At 42.8% G+C, this 23,030-nt stretch overlaps 1 protein-coding gene across 1 annotated transcript in view; it reads right to left on the bottom strand.

Annotated features, from left to right (window-relative positions):
• Positions 1-1,396: 1,396 nt before the first annotated feature.
• Positions 1,397-23,030, bottom strand: part of PTCD3 (pentatricopeptide repeat domain 3) — a 30,848-nt gene continuing 9,214 nt past the window's right edge. Inside the window, exons 5-24 of the mRNA XM_010862208.1 lie at positions 20,148-20,216; positions 19,561-19,665; positions 18,020-18,143; positions 15,830-15,945; positions 15,215-15,285; positions 14,026-14,113; positions 13,510-13,570; positions 12,953-13,038; positions 11,745-11,889; positions 11,021-11,071; positions 8,975-9,064; positions 8,653-8,681; positions 7,692-7,798; positions 6,504-6,582; positions 6,317-6,407; positions 5,368-5,453; positions 4,676-4,824; positions 2,883-2,924; positions 2,278-2,436; positions 1,397-1,996 (exon numbers count right to left, since the gene is read on the bottom strand). Coding sequence (XP_010860510.1) covers positions 1,918-1,996; positions 2,278-2,436; positions 2,883-2,924; positions 4,676-4,824; positions 5,368-5,453; positions 6,317-6,407; positions 6,504-6,582; positions 7,692-7,798; positions 8,653-8,681; positions 8,975-9,064; positions 11,021-11,071; positions 11,745-11,889; positions 12,953-13,038; positions 13,510-13,570; positions 14,026-14,113; positions 15,215-15,285; positions 15,830-15,945; positions 18,020-18,143; positions 19,561-19,665; positions 20,148-20,216 — 1,827 coding nt within the window. The 3' untranslated portion in view covers positions 1,397-1,917. The remainder of the gene's footprint in view (positions 1,997-2,277; positions 2,437-2,882; positions 2,925-4,675; positions 4,825-5,367; positions 5,454-6,316; positions 6,408-6,503; positions 6,583-7,691; positions 7,799-8,652; positions 8,682-8,974; positions 9,065-11,020; positions 11,072-11,744; positions 11,890-12,952; positions 13,039-13,509; positions 13,571-14,025; positions 14,114-15,214; positions 15,286-15,829; positions 15,946-18,019; positions 18,144-19,560; positions 19,666-20,147; positions 20,217-23,030) is intronic.

Below are 23,030 nucleotides of genomic sequence, written 5' to 3'. Positions count from 1 at the left end.
GAAAGTTATGACCAACCTAGACAGCATATTGAAAAGCAGAGACATTACTTTGCTAACAAAGGTCCGTCTAGTCAAGGCTATGGTTTTTCCAGTGCTCATGTATGGATGTGAGAGTTGGACTGTGAAGAAGGCTGAGCACTGAAGAATTGATGCTTTTGAACTGTCATGTTGGGAGAAGACTCTTGAGAGTCCCTTGGACTGCAAGGAGACCCAACCAGTCCATCCTAAAGGAGATCAGTTGTGGGTGTTCATTGGAAGAACTGATGTTGAAGCTGAAACTCCAGTAGTTTGGCCACCTGATGCAAAGAGCTGACTCGTCTAAAAAGACTCTGATGCTGGGAAAGATTGAAGGCTGGAGAAGGGTACAGAGGATGAGATGGTTGGATGGCATCACCGACTCAGTGGACATCAATTTGGGTAAACTCTGGGAGTTGGTGATGGACAGGGAAACCTGGTGTGCTACAGTCTATGGCATGCTGCAGAGTTGAACACAAATGAGCAACTGAACTGATACCAGCTAATGACTGTTACATTCAAGTCTGCATGGCATCTAATGTCCTTTGATTTGGGAATCCGGTAGACTTGTTTTGGCCTGGGTTGGGGTGAATTTTGGGTGTGCTAGTTCTTCGTTGCTGCTGGAGGGTCTTCTCTAGTTGTGGATAGCAGCAGCTACTCTCTAGCTCCAGCTCCCAGGCCCAGTATGTGGTGCACAGGCTTAGTGGCTCAGCCGCATGTGGAATCTTCCTGGACCAGGGATCAAACCCATGTCCTCTGAATTGGCAGGTGGATTTTTAATCACTCTACCACAGGGAAGTCCCTCAAGTCTTTTTGTGCTCGATAAAACTGTTCTTGGGTTTGACCTTCTTTCTAAAATCTTTTGTAAAGCCCATGGTTGTGCAGGTCAGCTAGACAGCATTCTTTAACAGGTAAGTCTCCTTCCTGGGCCAGGCTGGAGACTCCTTCAGCACCTCCCACCCTCCTTTGCGTACCTTTCATTTCAGCATCCCTTGCCCTAGCACACTGCCTTATCTCAAAGAAATAAGCCCATTTCTCTGGTATACTGCCACTCCACCACTAAGATCGAAATGACTCCATAAACCTCGCGTCACCCGTCCACACTAACGACTGCTGTCTCATAGCAGGTCCTGTTACCAGCAGTAAAACAGCTTTGCATCATGACCAGGTACACTTACATGATGATTTGATTACCAGCAACAGGCAATCATGTCAAGGAAACACTTCAGTCCTCTTTTCACAAGCCTTCATTCAGATCACTGGAAGCACAGCATACTTGAAGAAGGTGCCAGCACGCTCAGAGAAAGAGGACACACTTGGGTAAGCCCCAAGCCTACTGGGAGACGGGGGCGTGCAGAAAGAAGGCAAACGCACACGTGCATACCTTAGTTACAATATTTATTTACAGCTTTCATCTTCCCAGCTGTGCAGCCTAAAGCCCTGTGATTGTTCAGTTCTCAGATGCTTGAACTTGGGATACTACTGACCCAGTATCAATGTGATGAAACTGCACAAAATCTTCCTTTAGACTCTTTCTGTGAATTGGAGAAAGTGTCATCGTCACAGCATCAGCCAACAAGGGTACAGTCCACAGCAGGGGAGGGCAAATGGCGCTGACGTCAGCTGACAAGACGCCTGCTGCAGGTGTGCTCAAACGAGCTGCACACCTCACAGTGTGTGCACAGAGGTGAGAACAGTGGCGCTGCTTCTTTTCACAGGGTAACCCTCACACAGGTGGCTCAGCCGAGGAAGTGAACCTAAATAAGCCAGTATGTATCAACTATATTTCAAGGTTCGCCAAATCTGTACCCTGTTTTCTTCATATTACAGATATTAACATCTCAGGAATCCAGTGTTAGCACAGCTATGCTTGGTCACAGATGCTCCGGATTCACCCACTTTTTATTTGTCTTTGCTGGTATCGCTATCACTGTCACTCTCGCTGTCACTGGTCAGTGCAGTTAGGTCTCCCAGGGCTTCCCTGTAAGAAAAATAAATAGGAGGGTCACACTGAAACTCAGGCTTGGCTGGGGGTCTCTACAGCTGCACTACAGCAACACAGGACAAGATCCAGTAAGTCAACGGATAGGCCTCCCTGACTCGTATGACAAAAAGTATCATTAAATCAACACATCCTGACTTTGTGTAAAGAAAGGGAACTCGGGTAGAAAGCTACAGACACATGAATGAGCAGATAGATGGGCTGCTCCATCTCTTAACTTTTCTTCATGGTGATGACACAGAGCCCAAGAGCCCACTTACTTCTGTTGTTGGCTGAGGGTGAAGTCAGCAGTTAACCTCTGGGTGAGGCCCTCACAAATAGGCAAGCTGAAGGAATTTGCCAGCTTAACAACCTCAACGGCCTGGGCAGGGCTGCTGGATGCTTTGGCACTATCCATAAACTCATTCAGCAACTCATTCCTGTAAAAGCCAAAATGTCAACATCTGCCAACTACACCCCTCACAGATTTACATACAGAATCTAGTATCTTACAAAGATCAGCAGCTTTGGAGACAGTTACATGAAGTTTAAAGGGCTAATGAGATAATGAACACTTAATTCAACACGCCTTCATCCTCAACATCTTCTTCATCAAAGTTACCATCTTCAACATGATTCAGCATGCCTTCACGTGGACCTATCCACAGTGTATTAACAACATGTGATCACTGAGCACAGAGTAAAAAACTGCACTTGCCGCAGGATGCCTTAGATGGTGGGAGTGGTTGTCTATTTGCTTGCCTAACAGAAAAGTGCCCAATTGCCACCACTGAGAGAAATTCCACACCGCCCCCCACCCCATAAGAGTGAAACCCACATGACTAATCTAGGATGTATGCAGGAAGGCCTGTTAACTTGAACTTACCTGGGAATCTTATTATGTTTCCTGAAAAGCCCCAGCATTTTCCTGTTCAAGATGAGATAGGAAAGAGATTAGGAACAGTAATAGAACAGATGGCAATCGAGTGACCAGAGCTATTCTCCCAGATGCAGACACTAAGTGTCCTCCTTCCACCTACAGCGGAAGCTCTTGGAGACGTACATCTGTAAGCCCTACCAGCTCCCAGCCTCGTCTCTACTTAAGAATCACTCCAGGTGCCTCAACCCTCTTCTCCAACTTCATGTGTGGACATTACACACTGCACAGGCAAATGTGTTTTGTTACGAGCGTTGAGAATTGCTGGGGTTCACCCTCCTCTAGAGGATCACTTCAGTCCCCCCAGGGAGGGAATGTATCACGTGGGCAGAGGGAAGGGAGGGAGGCAGATGCTGTACAATCTCTTCTCTCTTTTGTGATCCTGAGTGTGAGTCCAGTGTGTCTTAAGCTGATGTTATGAAGAGCAGGCTCAGATTAAGGCACAAGTCTCATGTAAGTGCTCACCAGCATCCTGCCACATGCAGGACGAAGGAGAAGCACATACACTCAGCTCCCATCATCAGCTGAGGTCCGTACCCCTGCGCCAATCATCACAGCCTGATTCACAACATGTGTCAACCTGCCCGAGTCTACGACTCCAAGCATCACGGGTCAGCAGCTGTGCAGCAGGTTGTGTGATTCACCACCAGTCAAGACCAGTTGAGGTAGCAAAGCCTCCACCAGCTTTTCCTAGAGAGAGCAAACACCCACACCCTGGACTGACAGTCTTATGTTCAACATAAGGTCGTCTCTTGGAAACAACCATACACAACTACCCCCTCACTGGCCCTAAGAACTAACATTTACATCCAAAATAACATACAGTGGACCCACGCAACCATGACCACCCCAACCAAGTGCTCCTTTGTTGACTTCTCTGTTTTTGGAAAAATGAATATGCATAAGGTCTTCATTCACAATTAAACACTAGAAATGAGTATGAGAATGAACTGCCAACAGGAACACACAGAAATAGAATACAGTGGCACAAACCAATGATGGGTTCTAGTCAAGGCTACGTTTAGTCAATACTGGTAAATGTCACTTTTCTCAAGTTCCAGTATACAGCCCACATTTTAAGCCGGGGCTGTGGGTGTGGGGAAACCATCCATAAATGAGATATCAATGCCCAAAACACTTTGAAAATTAAGATTCTCTGGTCATTGTGTTCTATGTAGGTGACTAGAGATACAGAAAATGAAAATAAAGAGACTGAGCCCACTGAACCACACCCTTTCTTACACACGCACATTGATTCTTCTTCCCCAAGTTTGCTTTTTGGTTAGTATTTGGACGTTCCCATAGAAAACTCATTACAGGGCTTCCCTGGTGGCTCAGTGGTAAAGAATCTGCCTGCCAATGCAGGAGCCATGGGTTTGATCCCTGGTGTGGGAAGATTCCACATGCCATGGAACAACTAAGCCCGTGCATCACAACTACTGAACTTATGTGCGCGAGCCCAGGAGCCACAACTACTGAAGCCCTAGAGCCCACGCTCCACAACAAGAAGCCAGCACCATGAGAAGCCTGTGCACCACAACCAGAGAGGAGCCCCACTTTCTGCAACTAGAGAAAAGCGGGTGCAGCAGTGAAGACCCAGCATAACCAAAAAATTAAAAAAAAACAAAACCAAACCAAAAAACACCTCATTGTGCAGAAACTCGTTTGTCTCCTGAGAAACCACACATCACACAGCCATATTAGAGATGCTTCGTTACACGTGTGGTGTTTTGTGTACTCACCAGGCTTCCTGGGTTCTCCCAGCCCTTAAGAAGAGGATGGCTATGTAGTTCAGAGAATTGGCTGGCCACTCTGAAGCAGTCTGTCTAGCATCTTGGCTTTCATAAGTCGATTTGATGTCTGCAGCACAGTCAGCAAATGCCGCCTGCAGCTGAGAGGCCCCGAGAGTCAGCAGAACTGCCTCGCTAGTTTTATGACAATTTAAGAACAGGAGACTCCACAGGACCATTAAAATTTTTGAGCATTGCATCTTACCATTTGAACACATCGCATGTACAGCACATAGTAATACATATTAACAACGACAAAAAAAGGCAAAGCACCCGACATTGATGTGATAATTTGTTTAGCCATGTATTTCAAATCCAACCATGGGTTTTCTCTTTAGAGATAAAAAGGAAAGAAAAAGGAAGGAAGGGTATTCTAATTGGTTGGGTATGTTGAGATGTATCTTTTTTATCTTTTCAGCCACACCACACACATCCAGTATCTTAACTTGGCCCCCCCCTTATGGAAGTGCGGAGTCTTAACCACTGGACTGCCAGGGAAGTCAGATGTGTAGATTTAAATCTGGGTTTAGGTGGCAGAATTCTGCACAGTAGATGAAACCATGGGAATCACCTTCCCCAGGTGCTCAGTATTAGAGGATACGCTGGCTAGTGTATATCTAACAATGAAAGCAAAACAAGCCTACCTCTGGTGGGTGCTGATCCCTTGCCATGAGCATCAGAATCTCTTCTTTTAGGTCACTGCGAAAAGTATGACCATATTCTTTACTATCTTAAAACAAAAAGGAACAGAGTGAGACGTGATCACCACCATGTAAAACCAACATTCTCTGACCTTTGTCCACTGTCAGCAGTCATCCATATTGGGGCAGGGGGTGGGGGAAGGGAGAAGAAAATAAGAAAATTCATTGCCGACATGTATGCCAGGATTCTAGAAACTAGCATGATTCACCGTAGGAAAAGGACAAGAGACTAGTGAAAGCCAGCGCCAGTAACTGGCTCCCGGACAACTGTTAACAGCATGTGGGCCACACTCAAGCAGACTCCCGCTCCCCATGGTTTTATAGCACATGGGAATTGTCAATGGTCCTTGTACATTATCACCAGAGTAGTCTTGTAAGGCAGGACGGCAGGGCTATGGTCTCAGTGTCTCATGTCAACTTGAGGCAAACAGGAACGGATTTTACGATCACAGTCACCTAGTGGGTGAGCTACAGCATCTTCTGCAGTCAGTTTACACGCATAACACACACACACAGTCACGGCTGTTCCTTAGGAACCACACTGTCACCAATATCACTGTTAGCTACTGAAGCACAGAGATGCATCACAGTCCAGTGAATGAATGGCACAGGCTTTGCAGGTTGAGATTTCGGGTGACCCATGTAACTAACACAAGTGCACAAAACTCAGCCTTTTCTGGTCACAAAGGAACCAACTGAAGTCCTTTCCACCCCACTGTTACTCATTCAATCCAACATGAAACACGAGCAGGTCACCCTGAAGGAGACCTCAACCACAGAGTTTAATTTAGTTAAAAAATGGAAGCTTTCTTCCCTAACCACATTAACACGCTTGTGAATCAAAATATAAGACAAGAGTAAGGTGGGTCGGGACACACAAACTGAAACTGACCTTTCCAGATCTGAGGAATCATTTCTAGTCGATTGGCTACGTCCAATGCTTGGAGAAGATCTATTAATGTTTGGGAATGGGGAAAGAAGACCTGGTTAAGAAAAATACAAATACATTTTTAAGTATTACTCAGCAAAGACACCCACAAACGTCTACAATGATAAATGTTAAGTCATGAATCACTTACCGAAGGTATCAGGTCCTTATACCACTTCAAGGTGACATCAATTTGTTCCATTAGACAAAGCAAACTAAAGAACTTGGAACTGTGATGGAGAAAGAAAACATGTTTAGTCTAAAATCCCTACCTAGTAGGGGAATGATTACATTACAGCACAGCCATATAATGACATATTACACAGAACTTAAAGACAATTTATAAGTTACAATTTCAAGTGACACAGGTCAGTGCATGCCCCAGGAGGTGCTGCTAACTGTGTTTTCTGGACTTTCCAGTTTGACACTTCCTTATCTTCAACTGGTCACTGATGCCACCTCCATACACTCTCAGCTGGTGGTGGAGAGGAGTGAGGACACTACTCAACAAGTGTTCAATGTGAGGAGAGGATTTGGACACGTGGAAGAGAACCACCACACACCTATGAACAGGCTGCCTTCTTACGTTCTTGTTTTTATCTGCCTAAAAGCAAACCCATGTAAGGAGTCTCTTTGGGCTCCAACATCTTTAAAAACAAAAGAGGCTAAGATGAAATCTTTAGGGATTCACTCTGCTATGAATTCAAAAATATAAAATAGGACGGTGTGGCTTCCTGGGTAGCTCAGCTGGTAAAGAATCTGCCTGTAATGCTGGAAACCCCATTTCGACTCCTGGATTGGCAAGATCCCCTTGAGAAGGGTTAGGCTACCTACTCTAGTATTCTTGGGATTCCCTGGTGGCTCAGAGGGTAAAGAATCTGCCTGCAATGCAGGAGACCTGGGTTCAATCCCTAGGTTGCACAGATCCCCTGGAGGAGGGCATGGCAACCCATTCCAGTATTTGGCCTGGAGAATCCTCATGGACAGAGGAGCCCTGTGGGCTACAGTCCGTGGGGTCGCAAAAAGTCTGAGAGGACTGAGAGAATAAGTACAGAACAGCAGAAGGAAAAGATACATGGATTTAAAGTTACAAATAGCTTAAAACATACACAGTGGACTCCTCAGTCTGACAAATCAGTTTTAACCACTGTTTGAAGCTACCGGGTATTGACAAATTAGTTTGACCACTGAATCTCACAAGTGTTCAAATAACTCGTATTGGTAAAGTCAGGATCATGCGACCTACAGTAAGAGTGCCAAGTCTCCCACCTGCAGAACTGAATATTGGTTGCATACAGGTGTTCCGTTAATGCAAGGGATACATTTCCAATACACTTACTAATAAAAATTACGGCGAGGATCGGGGCCAATGAATTTCCGGTTGTCTCCAGTGTTTAAAAGGCCATGGACCTGGTAAGCAAGTTCTAGATCTCTGAGAGAAGAGCACTGAAAATGTAGAAGTAGTAAATAACCATCACTCAGTGATCCTTATCAGCCAAAGGTGGCTCACTATATGAAGCAGGAAAGTAGATACCTGGGGAAACACGTATACTGATTTAACGTTTTACTGACTGACAGCAAATGAATTATAAGAAATTGGGGGTGGGTTCAAATCACCAAGTTCAGTGAAATTTAAAACAAAATAATGTTCATCTAGTAATTAGTATTCACCTGTATTTAGTATTAGACAAAAACACTCGGGATGCCATGCATAAGACAGATGGAGTGCTATCTCTAGCATCACTATACTGGCAAAAATCCCCATGAAATAACTCCAACACCCACCCAACAAGAAGTCATTCCCATCTATGAAATACTATACTGCCAACAACAAACAAGATACCATGGAAATGAGTGTGGACATGCATGTCTGAATACCCAGAGGAAAGAAGCTGGAAAGACACACACTAAGTTGTAAAGCAATTATCCTCAGGGAATAAGACTGCTAAATTCATTCTGAAACTGCTTGAACATTTTCCCTATGATTAGCATGATAAGCTGAAAAAACAAAATTAGACATAACCATCAATCTAATAAGTTACCAACAGGCAAATATGAAATACTCTGAAAGCTTATCTGAAGAAAGGTATGAAAAAAGACAACAAACACAATCAGCACAGGGTGGGAATGCTTTGATTTTGTAGAGGTTTTAGAGGAATAAAAAATTAGGACTAATGACACGAAAACAAGTTAAGAGTAAGGAAGAGAAAGAATCACGGAGAGTCCTCCCAACCACCAATGACGAATTTAGGAAATGGATAAAAGAAAAAAAAAAGTTTTAAGCAAGAAATGGTACTTACAACCCTCATGGCTGACTGAAAAAACATATCTGAAAAATCAAAGTTCAGAAGAGCCTTGGTTACTATGCATAAAGTATGTTTTCAGGTCAGTAACATTAATTAAAAATCCTGCCAACAAAAGTGGTAAGGTGTAGGACAAACCTAAATGAATGAAAACACAGGAGAAACAACACACAGCACAATCCACTGACACTCTGCTTTCTCAGAATAATCACCCAAAGATGACCGAACTAAATCAAACCCCATCCTCATCATAAGGCTCGATAACCTGGCAGTCAGGAAAAGAGGCTGTCTGTCTTACGGCAGCAATTTCTGCACGTACCGTCATCAGGGTCCTTTGGAGAAAACATCTTTCCCGTTATTTCATCCATGATATCATAGATGATGAGGGAGGATCCTTTTGAAGGGCTTTCTGCAGAAAAAGAAGGCAACTGGGTTTTCTCAGGAGCCCACTTCCTGCACAACCATGGGGTAGGCAGAACTAGTCCTAGGGCCACCTTTCTCATTCCTCCACCCAAGCCGTGGAGCTGGCCAGGCACATCCCTGTGAGAGGAGTGAGCGCACCCTCTGCTGAGTGCCGCTCTCCCCAAGGCCTGGTCAGCTACAGCACTCCCAACAGACTCAGCCCCTCCTTCCTAGTCTCCTCACAAGGCGGACGTGCACTGAAATGGGAGACAGACGGACACCCTCGCCAAGCCTGCCTACTTAGAAAACAAACACGTTTTTTGCTAATAAACATTTGTGCCCCTTTTAAATATAACCAGGATGAGAGCCAAGAAACAGAAAACTGGAGAATCAAAATGCATCTATGACATTTCCAGTTAAACATTTCACATTATTTATTTCCATTCCCTTCCCCACCTATCCACCTGCAAGTGATAATATAGTTTCGGTGACAGCACAGATGTACTTTTGAAGTTCCTCAAGGATGTTTGCATTTGTTACAGTTCTAATTATTCTACTGTCCTAATAAACTATTTTATATGTATCATCTCTTCATTATTTTAGGCTTTTTCCTTTGGGTAAATTCCTAGCAATTATTATTACAGACAATCAATTTATATCCCTAAGACACACTGACACTCCTGCCCCTATGACCCTGGGTGTTACTTAGGAAGCATAAACACCAGTGACTTTAGTTAGCCAAGGTGATGTGTGATGTTGTAGTGGAATAGGCTTTAGGGTGAGAATTACTTAGTTTTAGTACAATACCTACTCTTGCCTGGAAAATCCCATGGGCGGAGGCGCCTGGTGGGCTGCAGTCCATGGGGTCACTAAGAGTAGGACATGACTGAGCAACTTCACTTTCACGCAATGGAGAAGGCAATGGCAACCCACTCCAGAGTTCTTGCCTGGAGAATCCCAGGGACGGGGGAGCCCGGTGGACTGCCGTCTATGGGGTCGCACAGAGTCGGACACGACTAAAGTGACTTAGCAGTAGCAGTACAATACCACCAAAGTTTAGTAAAATTTTAAATGACAAAATTAATGTGGAAACGGTTCACCTGTTTTCAAGATAAAGTCATTTAACTGCTCTTACTTCCCTATGTGTGACAATGTGAATTTTGCAAAACTACCCTTCCAAAATAAAGATTTTCTGTTGTTTTCACACAAAAAGCCCATTACAGGAGAGAAAGACTGGAACTGTCATTTCTAAACCTAGGGTTGTTTCTCATGTTGGGGCAAATGGCTAAGAACCTACAGTGCTTACTACATGCCTCCCAAGCATGAACAGGACACTACACATAATTCATTTCATCATTACATCGTGATGGCTTCACTCAGGTAAGATAGCCAGTCCCTTCCCACACATCTGGTAAATGGTAGAGATGAAATTTCAACTCAGGTGTGCCTTGCTCCAAAATCCATTCAATAGAGCACAGCTGACCTAAAATTAGGTAACAAATGGAGCCTTGAAGTTCTCCTATGAGGCTTCAAAATGTCAAGGTTTACTGTGGAGCAGGACTATCCAACAGCTTCCTGCAAAGATGGAAATGTTCTATAATTGCATCACTGACGATGCAGTCAGCAGTCACAAGTGGCTACTGAGCACTAAAGCTATGAAGGAATTTAATTAAATAGCCATGTGTGGCTAAGTAGCTACTGTATTGGACAGCACAGTTCTGGAGGGCAAAAGGAATTCCAAACTCAAGTACCTTCTGGCCAAAACCATACACTGCCCATTAGTACATTTAATGACCTTCCTCCACTCCGACTTAAGTTTTACATGACAAAAAGATGATACTACCCTCAACAGTAACTTTTTGCTTGGGCTGAAGACAATGCTATTCTGTGAACTATCCGATCTTAATTCATTAGCAGTGAAGTTAGCCTAATCTCTACATAAATAACATAATGATATACATACCATGTTGATAAAACAGCTGAATAATATGATGATATGTTGCAAGTGAGGGTTCTTATGTTACCAGGTACATAGAAAAAAGAAAAAAAAAAGAAATGTCAAACACAGCTATACAAAATATAGCTTACTGAGGTATAGTGAATAAAAACATCAGTGGTGTTACATAAATAGAAGACGCATTCCGTTCCTCTGAACAAAGACATTTCCCAGCTGATATAATTAATGTAAAGGTGGAAAGGTGTCAGAGATCAAATTCCTCTTAGAAAGTCCAGATACCTATCACTAAAACATTACAGTCAATACTCTTGTGAGTTTCATTTAAGAACACTAAAGGATACTGAAGTGAACTGATTCAATAACATAAATACTGAAAAATATACAATATACTAGCATACAATTGGGTTCAAATACTTAATTATGCCAGAAAATGTCACGAGATTTTAAAACCAGCCAACCGTAAGTGAACAATTCTCTCAGGAATCAAAAAATCCATTAAAAAGTATCTAAAATCCTAAGAGTATAATTTGCTATAAACAGAAAAAGATGATAAAGAAGAGCTCCCATTATACTAAATATACATAATTAAAAAGTGTGCTTAATGGTGGAAAGGAAATTCCTACCATATTATGTAAACAGCACAGAAAAGTTTAGTCTCTTTTTGGATCACCTGGACCTGAAGGCTCAGGTCAGCACTGCCTTCAGTCGGGGACATGAGGACACCCCTCACCTATCCCGATGGCTTTCATTTCCCGGAAGGTCTGTAAGGCTGGCAATTTTCCAAATGCATAAAATCTTCGGAGACATTTGAGAATAGTGTTAAAAGTCTGTAGATTGGGCTTCACGTTCTGTGCAACCATTTGTTTCAGCAGGTCCTAGTTGAATCAAAAGCAATATTATTTTTTTTAATGCCTGGTTAATTTGTCCAATAAACAGAACTAAAAGAATTGGGTTGTCTGCCAATGTTTAAAGCAGATTAATAAATAAGCCCCCCATTTAAGAATTATCTAGTGCCCCTAAGAGAAGGCCCTTTCAATAGTCACCCTAACCCCCATGTGATGTCCGTGTCCAACTGTCTTTAGCGGCCTAATGGGTCTAAGACTGAAGCAAAAGAAGAGACTAGAACAGATTGGTTTTTTCCTTTCTACGTGAGCAGTATGGTATGGTATGCACTTCCCTGGTGGCTCAGTGGTAAGGAAACCAGCTGCCAATGAAGGACACGTGGATTTGATCCCTGGGTCGGGAAGATCCCCTGGAGAAGGAAACAGCAACCCACTCTAGTATTCTGCCCTGGAGAATCCCATGGGCAGAGGAGCATGGCGGGCCACAGTACATGAGGCCACAACGAGTTGGACACAACTGAGTGACTGGACAACAATGAATGGTATAGTGTGGTTTCTATTCCTGTTACTTCGTTCCTGTGATTTCAATTTTTAATAACTTTCCTAGTAATTTTTTCAATAAATGTTTTAATGAAAAAAAAACACACGATTATAAGGAAATAAATGAATATAATAAGCAAACTGGTCTTCCTGGACTCTAGTTGTATGCTTGGGTCACATGTCAGATACAGCTACTTAAACTAAGGGTTGCTAGAAGGGTGTGAACAGACCACTGCAAGTGGAGAGCCCAGTGCAGTGACCACCACAAACATGCTCAGTGAATGCTCTCTCCACCCCATGCACTCCGAGCAAAGGATGGTGGTTGGTGGTGGTGTAGTAGGTGAGTCATGTACAACTCTTGCAACCCCATGGACTGTAGCCCACCAGACTCCCCTGTTCATAGCATTTCCCAGGCAAGAATACTAGAGTGGGTTGCCATTTCCTTCTCCAGGAGATCTTCCCAACCCAGGGATTGAACTTGTGTCTCCTGCATTTCAGGAGTCCCAGCAAAGGATATTTTGGCCTATTAGTAGCCAAAGTGAGGGTTCCTCCTTACCAATATATTATTCCACTTTTCTTCAAATTTCGCATTCACCACCAATGCTGTTGCTTCAATCAATGAATTGAAGGTGTGCACATCAGCTATAAAAGAAGAAAACTACTTTAACAAAATTTGGGGTTGGTGATTAAAGGCCAAGTGGTCATGCACATGAGTCCCACAACTAGAAAACCACTCTTCTCTCTGGCTCTGGCCTCTCGCTTCAATCACCAACATCACAGGAGAAGATTAAGAATGAGCGAATCATTAAGGTAAAATCCTGTGATTTTATAGACTCCTGATATAATGATGCATAGGTAAGAATGCAGAGATGATGCAGAGGCAAAGAATCCACCAGCCAATGCAGGAGATGCAGGTTCAATCCCTGGGTTGGGAAGATCCCCTGGAGATGGAAATGGCAACCAATTTCAGTATTCTTGCCTGGGAAATCCCATGGACAGAGGAGCTTGGCGAGCTACGTCCACGGCAGAGCTGGGACACGACTGAGCACGCACACACGCCCAGCCAAGAGAAGGAAAGGAAGGACAGAGGTGAATTCTCCAAACACAACTCACCACGGAGTCTGTTGTTTAATAGTTCAGTGTACATGCTTAATGCCTGTGTATGAGCTCGGTGCTGGAAGAGGGAAAGGATGAAAATTAAACACCGTAAAAGTTGTCTTTTATAAATATTTGCATTATCTACTGTTCTCAGAAGTAAAAGGATAGACCAGAATGGATAGTGTTTTTCCTTTTTACATGAGCAGTGTGGTATAATACAGTTTCTATTCCTGTTACTTCAACCCAGTGATTTCAATTTTTAAAAACTTTCCTAATACTTTTTTTTCAATAACTGTATCTTATTTTAATGAAAAAACAACTATGAGAATTACACTGTCACAATTGGGGGATGGGAGGATGAATCACTGGCATGAAGCGGGTAGAGGCAGTTCCCAAACATCCTTCAAGGCTCTGGAAACCCCCAATGACAACAAACTATGTGGCCCAGCTGTGAAGGGTTCTGAGGCTGAGAAACCCCGACTCAGTAGAAATTAAAGACCCAAACATAAAACTACCCAGAACAAATGTTACCTTCACCATTCCTCGAATCATTGTGCAGTAAGAATGTGCATTTTTCTCAGGCATCAGAGCAAAGATTCTCTCAGCGTGGTTTCTGGCTCTACATACAAGAGTAAACGTGAACCAGCAGGAACAGATAAAACCAGTAACAGCTACCACGTGGAGTACTTGCAATGTTCCAGGCATTTTCTGCATATAATTTCAAGTAATTCTTCCCACCCAGAGAAGGAGATCTGGTTACCATCATTTTAAAAATGGGAAAAACTGAGGCTCAAAGACCTTAAGTTGTCCAAAAATTTACTGGATAAGTGGCAGAACCAGGACTTGAAAGGTGTAATATGTACTCAGCATTGTAAACAGAAAGCAAACTGCACAGCAGGGTACACAGTCAAGTTCCCCCACCCTCTTTCAACTGGATATAATTAACCAGAGGCAACCACAGACATGTGGTGCCCTGCAACCCACTGTCCTATTCGAGCTTATATCATCTGGCTCTTTCAGTCAGTCAATGTGCTATGTTATACAAATCATGCTGCACCTTCATTTTCTCTGTTACCACCACATCTTGGAAAATAGAGCCTGGATTTGGGCCCAGATGGTACTCTCAAGTCGCTGCTCTTAATCACTATAAGAAATTATTAGTATCTACTGAAGAAGTTTAATTTTTTATTCCATTCATTTTGATATTAATAGTAGCTTTCCTTTTCCAGACACCCTTACAAAATACCTTTCTTTTAGTTTTACTCAGTTAATTTGAATTCTGAATCATTACATAAATGGTATTTATCTTTTGTTCGGTAGTGAATATCTCTGTTAGCCAGCAGTCTTAATTTAGAACTACGCTCTGGCATATGTGTATTCTAACATACTTTTAAAAATTCTGAACCTTTTTAGAATTAGAGGTATACTGCAAGGTAGGACTACTAATGAAACTACCAGAAGAACCATACCGGGATGGTTACATGGAGTTAGGTGGGGGAAAAAAAAGAAATCAACACCAGTCCTGTACCTCTACCTGGTTGGAGGTAAAGATTTAATAAAAAATGGTCCAAATTATGAAAACCAACTGTGACATTTACACTGCACACAGAGAACAAACTGCATTTTAGAATACTACAGGGTTGTATCTTCTTCAGGGGGTGATGAAGAACATTTCACAACCGTACGGATCCATAAAAGTTCTAATTATCCTGTAACATACCTCCAAGTAACTCCAAGCTGATGACCAGCCTTCTTCTTAGACTTCATGTTATCTCCCTCTTCAGCCTCTTCCTGAAATGAGCCGCCACCAACAGACATAAAACAGAATACGACAACGGAAAGCATTCTCAGAGTTATACTACTCAGAACCAGTTAAGGCAGAGGAAATTTCAGAAAAGCAAAGCAAATAAAGATTCGGTAGAAGGTAAGAAGGAGACCCACTGTTTATTAAGAAATATTAATTTCGAGAGTATGCTCATTCCTCTCTGCCTACGTATGCATGAATTTTCAAGAGGGCTGGGGCCAGGGGTTTTCCCCTCTGTCCCATACACAACATACTGTCACTCTGAGGAACAACAACAAAAGGGCCCATCCAAACACTTCTGGTCACTGGTTTCTGCATGTGGCAGGCAAGGTCAAAATACTTTTAAGGAGGGAACCAGGGTAAAACAATTGTTAAAACCCATCTCTTCCTCCACATCACCTTTTGTCCAGGCTATATACATACTGTGCTCTATCACACCTCAGCACAAATCTCTACCCTAACATAAGGCACAAGAACTCACCTTAAAATGAGAAAGAATTACTACCAAAAGAAACTTAAAAAAATCATTACCAACTCTTCTGTTTGTTCATGTTGTTGGAAATTATAATTAGTGGAGGGTTCTTGGTTTCCATAGTAACACAACAAATCCAAGAGACTGTTAGTTGTTTCCAGAGATACAGTGGTTCCTATGGGTGGGGGAAAAAAAGGGTGGGGGAGAGAAACTTTGAAACATCAAAGAACTAAAGCCTATTGGATTCCATTCTCCAAGGACGAGCTGCACCCCACATCAGCTTAAACATCTGGAGTGATGCAACCAGCACACAATCCCTGACAGTGCTGTCTGACAGAAGAGATAAAATACCAGAGTCAAGTTCGACCCTGGGCTCATTTATTCTCTGTACTCATATCCCCACAGAAACTCTCTCATAGTTCTACCTATCATCTCTGAAATGAATGCTCTGGAAATGACTGCCATGTAGTCCCCCAGGGCCCAGTTCCATCTTCACATACGCAATTGGAACTGTTCCGCTTGGATCCAGGCCCTTGCTGAAATACATGCCTAGAGATAGCAGCCTTTAAAAAATTACTGCTCCAAACATTATGTTCCCATCTTGACACTTATCAAGAGGGAGAAAAGGGAACAGGAAGAAGTATGAAATATAATTTAGTGCTTTAAAAAGAAAGTAGCTGCATTTTTTTTTTTTAAGAAAATAATACTGATAATACAAATGCCCATCAGGAAACTTAAAAGCCTTTAGAAAAGACAAAACGGCAGAGTGGAGGGGAAACAGGCAATGGAGTGTAACCTGATTGCCTCATAGCATCTCAAAGCTGTATGACCCTGAAAATTATTTGCAGTCAGTCAGTTTCCTCTATAAATGACTACAAGCACACCAACTCATAAGGTGTTATAGAATTAAATGCCTACAAAGTGCTTGGCACTTATTAGGAGTTGATATTAAAATGTTCTATACTTCCTCTCCTAGTATGTTGACTCATTCCGTTACTCTGAATGAGCTGAGTGTTACGGCTCTGACCCTGTCTTCAGTAAGGTTCACTGGACAGCTGCTTGCACCTATCCCAGTGTGTAAAACAGAGGAAGACAAGTTTTAACATAATGATGTTTATCATATTCAACAAGCAGAGGGAAAAGCCTCCCTAAATGACAATCTGCATCAGCAATTCATTTGTACACCTGATGCTTTAACAGGCTACACACCAAAATTCTTAAAAGTTTTCTGAAAATGTTTCTTGCCATATTCAAGACTACACTGAGTGATTCAGTCCAGTTTCTATCTCTTGTATGTTCGGCTGATTTTTATCCTAAACCACTGACCAGCACACCAGATTCCGAAACTTAAGCAATGCTGCTACCTTCCATGCTGCTGCTGCTGCTGCTGCGTCGCTTCAGTCGTGTCCAACTCTGTGCGACCCCATAGACGGCAGCCCATCAGGCTCCCCCATCCCTGGGATTCTCCAGGCAAGAACACTGGAGTGGGTTGCCATTTCCTTCTCCAATGCATGAAAGTGAAAAGGGAAAGTGAAGTCCCTCAGTCGTGTCCAACTCTTAGCAACCCCATGGACTGCGGCCTACCAGGCTCCTCTGTCCATGGGATTTTCCAGGCAAGAGTACTGGAGTGGGGTGCCATCGCCTTCTCCACCTTCCATGCCACTATAGGTATATTCTCATCTCATGGTAGCTTACACGCCCTGCCACCTACATCCCTAGAGCTTCATCCACATCAAATTCAGAAAGGCACAGGATTTGAGAAGGGGATTAAAGGAATTGAGTTTTTCAAGGCTACAGTGCTAATTAGTGCCAGACCCTACCCAAGCTTCTGACCCTGCAGCTTAGCGTTCTTTCCTTTTTAAATATTTCTTTCTAGTCTGTTTTATGCCTCTCAAACATACTTAAAGAATATAAGAAATGTGACTACAGTATGAACAAACCTCATATTAAAAACAGAAGCTAAGGAAGAATGGCTGTAAGACTTCTCTGTCTACACAAGAGGACAACACACCAGCAAGGACAACGCTATCCTACCCACGATTTCAAAATGACACTAAAGCAGAACTTGAAATATGACTTCTTACACTATAAAAAATATAAAAACAGCTACTAAGCAGAGGAAGTAGCACAGCACTTGTAACTCGTACTCACAACTATCTAGATCACGCGCACAACCGTGGCCTACTTCCACGCCCACATTCCCGGGGGAGCTTCACATGAACGTGGGGGCTTCCAATGAACTTAGTCACCTGCTTGCAACAGCTGATCAAATATGTCCACAGAAGCTTTGACTTTTTTGAGCTTGATTCGTTCCTGCAGAGCAGCCTCACTTATTTCTTCAATCTGAGGTTCAAAGTACTCAGGCATTAAACACTAGAAAATAAGATGGTTAAAGTCAGTGCAAACAGGTCAATGGGAAAGCACAACAGAGTAAGACAGCACACCATAGTATTTGATTAACACACCATAATATTCATGCTTAATGCATTAGACACTACCTATCATTTTAACATGAATGTCTCTTTAAGGAATCTAACTTTACCTCTCTAGTCACCAAAACAAGATTACTTAGAGATCTCCTAAGTTGGGGCAGAGAATTTAAAAGCTCCTAATTATAAATATTTAGTCTGTATTTGAAGAATCCTATATCGAAGAACTAAAGCCTATTGGATTAAAAGTCTTCACTTTTCCCAGTGAATTTAGTTGAACTAAATTTCCTAATTTCAAGCTGAACTTACTATTCTTCCCTTGCTAAAACCATCCTTCATACTTTCCTCTCAATCTTGGTTGAAGGTTCCACAGTACACCTAGTTTGTAAAGATGGAAACCTTCCACCCCTGATAACTTCTTTTACTGTAAACATTAAGTATTACCAAGGTATGTTGATTTTACTTCACTCACCAAATTAGTCAATACTTAGGGACCCAGGGAAGGCTTCAAGCAGAAGTGAACTAAACACAGAAGAGTAACTATTAGTCAGAAACATAGGGGGAGAGAGCAGGCCCAACAAATGGTCATTCTACTGCTGTCACTGTCTTAGTTCAGGATTTCAATCTTTATGGACACAATCACACTAACGTCCTAATTTGTCCCCAAGATCTGCCGCTTGAGAAGCATAGGGGTGTCTGGGTGTGTGCGCTTAGAAAGTAGGGAGATGTGAGAGGAAGCTTAGACACATTGAGTCTGAGTTACTATTTCCGCTACTTAGCTCAGAGGCAGAGCCCATGTTCAGCTGACCACTGTGGGACCCACTAAGTGCAATGCCTAACACCCAGCAGGCCCTCCACACTCGCCCCTCGCGACCACAGAACAGAGGGGGCTGGGAAAAAAGCGTCTGGAGTCCAAAGTAGAGACATTGAGGCCAACATACAAGAATGCCAAATGGAGTATAAGGGTTACTGAAGCAGGAAGATTATAGTCAGAAAAAAAAGAGTGACGAAGTATGGAATCCTGAGAAAAAGACACCAAGGTTTGAGGAGTGGATGGAAAACCAACTAAAGGAACCCGAAAGGGCAGTCAGAAGTGAAGATCTGAGAGCCCGGTGTTGCAGAAGCCAAATGAAGAAAACAAAACGAAGAGCAAATACATGTAGTTTTAAAAACGATAATAAAGGTTAGTACTGTGAGCAATGATAATCATAAATATTAAAAGACCCAAATATTATTTGGGTGAAATATATTATTTCACCCAAATACTGTAGGCATTCAAATGGCTACTTAAACGTTAGTTGTGACAGCTTAGTTTTTATTTACATAGTTATTATCTGAAAATTGCAATTACCTCTCCTTACCGGTATATGAGGTTCAGCTATGTCTTTCTGAAAATATTTGGGATATGAATTAATAATAAATTTTGCTGCATTCTCTCCGGACTTCTTTGCCAACAAAAATGAATGCTGTATAAAGAAAAAGAGTTAGACGTAAACTGATATTACATATACTTAAGATCAAAGTTACACCCTCAGCAAGAATTATTCTGCCCTCCCCCGCCCCACCCAAAGAACACTGTAATACACAGAATTTCAAGTTAAACTACCTAATTATTATTTATCCACCTCTGCTGAATGTGACAATTTCAGGTTGGATCCTACATACCGCTTGAGGTGTGTAAAAACAATACATTTAAACTGAATGAATTGCTCTATAGTGGGAAAGATCTCTAAGTTCTAAAAATCCAAACCAAATATGTTCTCCATAGCCAATGTCTAAAAGTTTTTGATAAAAGTAGTAAAAGGATCAGAAAATCTACCAGTTTATCTATCAGCCTCTATGAATTTTTCAAAGGTGTCTACAAGTAAAATAAGTCCTATGTGTCATCCTGTTACCCCAACCAACAAGGTAAAACATAATACTAGCCTAGTTACCTAAAAATACTCACAGATTCCACAGAGGATGTCGGTATGAGGTAAGGATCATCCTGAAATGCGTAAGGTGCAGCTGTGGTATCCTGTGGAGAAGACACAGAAGTCTCTTTAGCCAGGCTTTTATTAAGAGGACCTTGTGGAAGTTTTAACTGCATGTATCACAGAAGCAGAAATATGTATGTTGGTAGACACTAACACCTACGCTGTACCCTAGGCTCTGTGAGACTTGGTTGTAGTTATGCACAATTTAAAGCAAACAATGGCTCAAATCCCCAGACTGGTTTTAACTAGGGGCTGCTATCAGCAGGGATATCACTGTTTTAAATGCAAAGTCAAGAGCCTCTGAATTAACCAGCCTGGGCACCAGTTTCCTGAACTAGGGTGTCCCTTCAATGCATGGCACTAACTACCCAAGAGGCTCCTTCAAATGGAGGGTAATATTTACGGGGCCCTCTCAGGAAGTGGGAACAGCAACAGCATCTCCAGCGTCCTGTTTCCCAAGGTTCCTTTAAGTTGTTTCAGGTAGAACTCTGAACAAGATTAACTCTCTGGCACCAGCAGTCTCTCTTAGAATGGCCCCCAAATTACTTCCTCTGTTCCTCCCCTCTCCTTCACAGCCCCCTTCTCTGCACCTCTGGCAACTTCGTTTCACAGAAAAAACTCAAACCTACATCCCTAATCTCTTCTGACAGTCCCCTTGCCACCCTGAAGTATTCACCTGGACTCTCTGGGGGAGAGCTTCCCTGTGGTTCTTAATAATAGAATGCTCTGACCTAGGGCCTGGAAGCAGTACGTTTTAGGGCTCTCACTTCCTGATACCACTTTCAAATCCTGTATTCCCTTTACATTCCTCTGAGGCTCACTTCATCTGGTTCACAGGTGATCTCTGGGTTTCACAGGTGGCGAAAGTGGTAAAGAACCTGCCTGCCAACGCAGGAGAAGTAAGAGACACGGGTTTGATCCTTGGGTTGAGAAGATCCCCTGGAGGAGGGTATGGCAATATTCTTGCCTGGGAAATTCTATGGACAGAGGAGTCTGGCGAGCTACAGTCCATAGGATCAGAGTTGGACACAACTGAAACCACTTAGCATGCATGCATCTACTCTCTACCAAGACGTGACGGGTATGAAGGACAACTCAGAGGAAGCAGTTCTAGGACAGCTTCCCTGAACCATTACTCCATGATTCCCAACCGCTGCCTGGCTCTGTCCTGTCCACCATTTTATCAAATACCTGTCTGGGCCTCTAGTTTTGGGTCACACACTGGACCTCTCTCACTAGACTTTATTATTATTTGTTTCCCACATTATCCTCCCTCAGTGATTTCCAAGCCCTTAATGGTTTCTGAGAAACTCCTCCTTGACTCTGGCCCTGTAGCTCAGATGCCTCACACCAAATCTACCCCCAACTGTACTTCTCTAACAGAGCTGCCTCCCCTCTTACTGTCTCCATTTCAGGGAAGGGTACCAAGCACGCTGCAATCCAAATCAAAGATCCTCTCCTGTTACTTCCATTCAACTAAGCTGTCATCATTTGTGGCTGACTCCAGTTTCTTAAATCCTCTACCTACTCCACAGTCCCTTTTCCCAGCCATCACTGCCTTAGTTCAGTGCCTGCCTTATTCACTCATTCAATATTTACTGAGCACCTCATATGTGCCAGGGAGCAACAAAATCCTATCCTCCACAGAACTCACAATCTAGTGGGGAATAAAATCTCCAGAAAACAAAGCAAATGAAACATATAGTAAATTTAAAGGTGATAACTGCTATGGAAAAGAAAGGGAGGGAGGACAAGCTGTCAGAGAAAATAAACATATAATTTTATATGTTATGGTCCAGGAAGACCTCAAGGAAAAGACTTAAAGAGATAAAGGCAGAAATTATGTGGCTATCTCAGAGAGATATAAACTAGGCAGAACAAATCAGATCAGATCAGATCAGATCAGTCACTCAGTCGTGTCCGACTCTTTGCGACCCCATGAATCGCAGCACGCCAGGCCTCCCTGTCCATCACCAACTCCCGGAGTTCACTGAGACTCACGTCCATCGGGTCAGTGATGCCATCCAGCCATCTCATCCTCTGTCGTCCCCTTCTCCTCTTGTCCCAAATCCCTCCCAGCATCAGAGTCTTTTCCAATGAGTCAACTCTTCGCATGAGGTGGCCAAAGTACTGGAGTTTCAGCTTTAGCATCATTCCCTCCAAAGAAATCCCAGGGCTGATCTCCTTCAGAATGGACTGGTTGGATCTCCTTGCAGTCCAAGGGACTCTTCTCCAACACCACAGTTCAAAAGCATCAATTGTTTGGTGCTCAGCCTTCTTCACAGTCCAACTCTCACATCCATACATGACCACAGGAAAAACCACAGCCTTGACTAGACGAACCTTTGTTGGCAAAGTAATGTCTCTGCTTTTGAATATGCTATCTAGGTTGGTCATAACTTTCCTTCCAAGGAGTAAGCGTCTTTAAATTTCATGGCTTCAGTCACCATCTACAGTGATTTTGGAGCCCAGAAAAATAAAGTCTGACACCGTTTCCACTGTTTCCCCATCTATTTCCCATGAAGTGGTGGGACCAGATGCCATGATCTTCGTTTTCTGAATGTTGAGCTTTAAGCCAACTTTTTCACTCTCTACTTTCACTTTCATCAAGAGGCTTTTGGTTCCTCTTCACTTTCTGCCATAAGGGTGGTGTCATCTGCATATCTGAGGTTATTGATATTTCTCCCGGCAATCTTGATTCCAGCTTGTGTTTCTTCCAGTCCAGCTTTTCTCATGATGTACTCCGCATATAAGTTAAATAAGCAGGGTGACAATATACAGCCTTGACGAACTCCTTTTCCTATTTGGAACCAGTTTGTTGTTCCATGTCCAGTTCTAACTGTTGCTTCCTGACC

This window comes from Bison bison, unplaced genomic scaffold (genome assembly GCF_000754665.1).
Source record: "Bison bison bison isolate TAMUID 2011002044 unplaced genomic scaffold, Bison_UMD1.0 scf7180017864480, whole genome shotgun sequence".
NCBI lineage: Eukaryota > Metazoa > Chordata > Mammalia > Artiodactyla > Bovidae > Bison > Bison bison.
This window is presented reverse-complemented; position numbering and strand designations above follow the sequence as displayed.